Below are 5,905 nucleotides of genomic sequence, written 5' to 3' on the forward strand. Positions count from 1 at the left end.
ATCTGCTGGGCAGAGCTCCAAGCTTTCTTTCTATCCTTGAATAAAAAATAAATTAACAATCTCTGTGTTGACCCTAATACTCCGTTGTAGGTTCTTATAGTTTTTTTTACCACAAACCTTAAAAAGTCTTTCTATTCACTTCCAGCCGCTACGAACAGCTGCAGGAAATCCCCCACAGGTAGGCCGCACTCCCAGCGGTATGCTGGAGGTCTGGAGCTCCCAACAAGAACGGCAAATTATAGCGGGATTATAATCCTGATGAGCAGAGGATGTTTGGAAATGAACTTTCTCACTTAAAAACCTGTTCAAACAATTTTTCCAGCTTGTCTCCATCCAGGTTTAGAGAGATAGTTGGAGTCATCTGCGTGATGCCTTTAATATTTTATCATAATGTTGTGCAATATAGAAGTGATCTGTTAGTGATCTAGTTCAGCTGCAGAGGTAAAGGACAGTGCAAATGAGACTCAGTTGCATTTGATTGTCAATCAGCAGCCTTTATCTGACCAAGGTCCAGGTTAAGACAGGACAAAAGACTGAGAGGGACTTATCCTGAAAGTGATCTAAAATAAGTGGTTTAACCATGACGCTTGTGCTGCTCGCCTTGTTTCTGTAAGTATAAAATGACAACAAGGGTGAGTAATTAAAGTATAGAAAGAAATGCATTCAGTTTCAAGGTTTTATCTTCCAACTTAAATAAAACATTAACCTACTGTATATATAAAGTACACGTGAAACCTGTAAAAGTGTTTTGGCTCCTCCCACTGTCAGTCACAGTCAGTCAGCTGTAGACGTTTCTCACCTTTGGCTCTAATATAAAAGCATGGCAGCAGATCTAATCATGTTTCTATTGACTCTTCTGGCTTCCATGCTCCATTTTAGAAACTGCTAAAAGCACAATTAGATCATTTTCACTCTAAAATGATTGTTTATGTTCCCAAAGTAGCTGAGCTCTGATTATATTGACCTAATGTTGGATTTACAGTAAAATGAAATCAGTCAAGGAGAAGTGAAGGAAAAGTTTTTTTTCTACAATATCGTTTCCAGTGGTGGTGAGATATCTGCATGAGTTACTGGAGTATAATAGCTGTTAAAAAATAAGATGTTCACTGAAACCAATAATCCTCTATGCTCTTCTTAAAGTGACGTCACAGAGAACAGATCAGTTCTAATTTCTAATTATAACTAATAAGTGCTAGAGCATTCAGTCTTTATGGGAAATAAAAATCTGGAGCAGAAGAGAGGATGACTGAGATCTAATTGCAGCCACAGTCCCACAGTCCAGGACTGAGGAGACCAACCCCCCCATATGGATGGATGGATGATGGATGGATGGATGGATGAAAGGATGATGGATTGATGGATGGATGGATGGATGGATGGATGGATGAAGGGATGATGGATTGATGGATGGATAGATGGATGATGGATGGATGGATTGATGGAGGGATGGATGGATGTATGGATGAAAGGATGATGGATGGATGGATGGATCATAGATGGATGATGGTTTGATGGATGGATGGATGGATGGATGAAAGGATGATGGAGGGATGGATGGATGGATCAATGGATGATGGTTTGATGGATGGAAGGATGGTTGATGGTTTGATGGATGGAGGGATGGATGGATGGATGAGTGATGGACGGATGATGGAGGGATGGATGGATGAAAGCATGATGGATGGATCATGGATGGATGATGGTTTGATGGATGGATGGATGATGGAGGGATGGATGGATGGATGGATGGATGAAAGGATGATGGATGGATCATGGATGGATGATGGTTTGATGGATGGGTGGATGATGGATGGGATGGATGGATGGATGGATGGTTTGATGGATGGATGGATGGATGATGGATGGGATGGATGGATAGATGGATGAAAGGATGATGGATGGATGGATGATAGAGGGATGGATGGATGGGTGGATGATGGATGGATGATGGATGGATGGATGATGGAGGGATGGATGGATGATGGATGGGATGGATGGATGGATGATGGTTTGATGGATGGATGGATGGATGGAGGGATGGATGGATGATGGATGGGAATGGATGGATGGATGGATGATGGNTGGATGGATGGATGATGGATGGGAATGGATGGATGGATGGATGATGGTTCAATGGATGGATGGATGGATGATGGTTGGATGGATGATGGATGGGAATGGATGGATGATGGTTGGATGGATGGATGGAGGGGAATGGATGGATGGATGGATGATGGTTGTATGGATGGATGGAGGGGAATGGATGGATGGATGGATAATGGTTGGATGGATCATGGATGGATGGATGATGGTTGGATGGATGGACGGATGATGGATGGAAGATGGATGGATGGATGATGGATGGACGGATGGATGGATGATGGATGGACGGATGATGGATGGATGGATGATGGTTGGAAGATGATGGATGGATGATGGATGGATGGATGGATGATGGAGGGATGGATGGATGGATGATGGAGGGATGTATGGATGGATGATGGATGGATGGATGAATGATGGAGGGATGGATGGATGGATGATGGTTGGGATGGATGGATGAAAGGATGATGGAGGGATGGATGGATGATGGATAATGGATGGGGATGGATGGATGGATAATTGATGGTTGGATGGATGGATGATGGATGGGAATGGATGGATGGATGGATGATTGTTGGGATGGATGGATGAAAGGATGATGGAGGGATGGATGGATGATGGATAATGGATGGGGATGGATGGATGGATGGATGATGGTTGGATGGATGGATGGATGATGGTTGGATGGATCAGGGATGGATGGATGGATGGATGGATGGACGGATGATGGTTGGATGGATGGATGGATGGGAATGGATGGATGGATGGATGATGGTTGGATGGATGGAAGATGGATGGATGGATGATGGATGGATGGATGATGGTTAGATGGATGATCGTTGGATGGATGATGGTTGGATGGATGGAAGATGGATGGATGGATGGATGATGGATGGATGATGGTTGGATGGATGATGGATGGATGATGGTTGGATGGATGATGGATGGATGATGGTTGGATGGATGATGGTTGGATGGATGGATGGATGGATGGAAGATGGATGGATGATGGTTGGATGGATGATGGTTGGATGATGGATGGATGATGGTTAGATGGATGATGGTTGGATGGATGGATGATGGTTGAATGGATGATGGTTGGATGGATGATGGTTGGATGGTTGGATGGATGGACGGATGATGGTTGGATGGATGGATGATGGTTGGATGGATGGATGGATGGATGGATGGATGGATGGGAATGGATGGATGGATTGATGGTTGGATGGATGGAAGATGGATGGATGGATGGATAGATGGATGGAAGATGGATGGATGGATGATGGATGAAAGATGGATGGATGATGGATGGATGGATGGATGGATGGATGGATGATTGATGGTTGGATGGAAGATGGATGGATGTATGATGGTTGAATGATGGTTGGAAGATGGTTGGATGGATGGATGAGGGATGGATGGATGGACGGATGGATGAGAGAACAGTGCATACTCTGTGTGATCCAGCGCTGTCCCTTTAAGGGTCTCCTGCTGCGCCTCCTGTTGCTGCTGCTGATGAGGAGGAGGAGCAGCAGACACCAGCAGCAGGTCTCTCCCAGTCGGAGCTCAGAGGAGGCGCCGTCACCATGAGCTCAGCATCTGAACCTGTGGCTCCCAGCAGCAGGTCCCTGTCTGCTGCCAGGAGACATCGGAGCGTCCGGAAGAACTCCAGGAGGCTTTACTCTGCTTACCAGCAGGGGTGAGTGGATCTACTGGGCTGAAGGTCTGAGCAGGCAGAGAGAGGAGAGAAGCTGTTCTGGGTCCCATCATCTGCTTTAAGGTCTGTGAACCCGTCAGGGTCATCTCCTCAGGCTTCTTTCTTTTGCATGTCCTGCAGCTCCTCAGAGGAAGAGGCTGATAAGGAGGTGGACAGCAACGACCCAGAAGAAATGTTCCAGAACATTCAGTACCAGAAAGAGATCATCGCAAACATCCGCTCCAGGCCCTGGCCAATGAGACGGAAGCTCAAAGTTCTGAAGTATACTTCCTCATGTTTTTTCTTCCTTCCAGCGTTCGGATCAGAACCAGCAGCTCCAGCTGTTCCTATCAGAAAAACGCTGAAAAAGCTTTAAGCTGAATGAGAAAAATTGGTTCTGGTTTGAACCCATTCTGAGGAACAGGCTGATGAAGCCAGCAGGCTTTGGCTGGATCATCTACTGGGTCTAGATCTAGGTGCTTCCTTCATCCAAACATTAAAGCTGCTGAGGTGTGTGGAGCAGCAGGAGTGCTGGAACAGGCGGAAAGCTGCTGAGGTGTGTGGAGCAGCAGGAGTGCTGGAACAGGCGGGATGTGCTGAGTGTGCCGTGGCTAACAGCTTTTATATGGGCAGTCAGTTTTTACTGCAGAGCTTTTATTACCTTCATCAGGGAGACGCTGCGCTTTTCCAGCCTGGCTGCCTGTCTGTGATTACTGCAGCCGCAGCCGGGCTGTCACGCCTCCAACTATCCATCTTCATCCTTAGATTAACCAGGAATCAACCAAACAGGAACCGCTGGGGCCAGATGTTTCAGGCTAGAAATGTGTCAAATTCTTGCCCCTAAATGAGAGGAATGAAGGATTTGATACTGAGCAGCATCATTTCACTCTTTCAGCATTCCTGCTCATCCCACCTTTAGCAGCACAAATATCCCCCCCCCCCGCCCGGCAGAGACCCAGTCCATCAGAGACCCGGTCCGACAGATACCTGGTCAGACAGAGACCCAGTCCGATAGACACGGTTCGAGAGAGATCCAGTCCAACAGAGACCTGGTGAGACAGAGAACTGGTCTGACAGAGACCCGGTCCAATTGACAGGGATCCTCCGTCTTCAGGACTAAGCTCCATTAATCCAGCAATTAAATGGCCTGCTGAGCTAAATGGACCTGTTGCTCTGGAAGGGTTTTGCTGCGATCTGATTGGTTGATTGAGACGGAAGCAAATCTGTCACAATATATTGATTTTGTTTCATCTCAGGGGATCTGCTCAGTTATAGTTTCTCCTGAATCAGATGTCATCTTAGAGTAGGTCCACATGTACTGGCCCAGTGGACCCCAGTATGTTTGACAGCCAGACTTTAGTCAAATGCTTCTGCTGCTCAGCTGCCCCACAGACAGCAAGTAACCAATCTGTCTTTTCTAGGCAAGCCCGAGAGATTGTCCTGAAGTACGAAGGCCAGCTGACAAGAACCAGAGGCTATCAGACGGCTGGAGCTGATGTATGTCCACCTTCATTTGGCTTTTCTTTAGCAGCTGAGGCTGACCAGGATCTTAAAAGAGAACAACAAGGAAGAGACTTTATTATAATCTCAAGGTTGATGTTTATTGGCTTCAAAGACATCAGCCCTGCCCGCGAACCAGGTCTGATTGAAGCCATTATTCCCCCTGAACCAGAGTCAGGAGAAACTTCCCTCCTTTTGGCAGCACATTATGTCGCAGTATAACGCAGCACGTTACGTCGCAGTCTTCAGACATGCTGAAGATGTTGCCTTGTAGTGTGGATGAATGGATAGATCGGCCCACCTGTCCCACCGCATCCTAAAATGATGCTTGATGATTAGTCCGCTGGTTGCCGTGGTCCTCTCAACATCAGAACGTTTCTTAAATTACGCAATAAATCAGTAAATGGGCCCTATACTGAAGCTTAAAGTATAATGCCCTCGCCTCAAATTATCTTCAATTTTACTTTTATTGAACAACAGCCACAGAAAAGAGAACTTTTATCTGAGCTCTGTGAGCACTAACCTGGAAGCTGTTGCTGCTGCAGTGCATGCTGGGACAGCTGTCAGTCTGGAGAACGGATAAGTCTGCTCTGATGCATGCTGGGT

At 46.4% G+C, this 5,905-nt stretch overlaps 1 protein-coding gene across 1 annotated transcript in view; it reads left to right on the forward strand.

Annotated features, from left to right (window-relative positions):
• The window catches only part of tmc3 (transmembrane channel like 3), a 45,786-nt gene that overhangs the window by 6,194 nt on the left and 33,687 nt on the right, over positions 1 to 5,905 (forward strand). The window contains exons 2-4 of the mRNA XM_015389776.1: positions 3,586 to 3,802; positions 3,941 to 4,081; positions 5,221 to 5,296. Coding sequence (XP_015245262.1) covers positions 3,690 to 3,802; positions 3,941 to 4,081; positions 5,221 to 5,296 — 330 coding nt within the window. The 5' untranslated portion in view covers positions 3,586 to 3,689. The remainder of the gene's footprint in view (positions 1 to 3,585; positions 3,803 to 3,940; positions 4,082 to 5,220; positions 5,297 to 5,905) is intronic.

This window comes from Cyprinodon variegatus, unplaced genomic scaffold (assembly GCF_000732505.1).
Source record: "Cyprinodon variegatus isolate N-32 unplaced genomic scaffold, C_variegatus-1.0 Scaffold472, whole genome shotgun sequence".
In the NCBI taxonomy this organism is placed as follows: domain Eukaryota; kingdom Metazoa; phylum Chordata; class Actinopteri; order Cyprinodontiformes; family Cyprinodontidae; genus Cyprinodon; species Cyprinodon variegatus.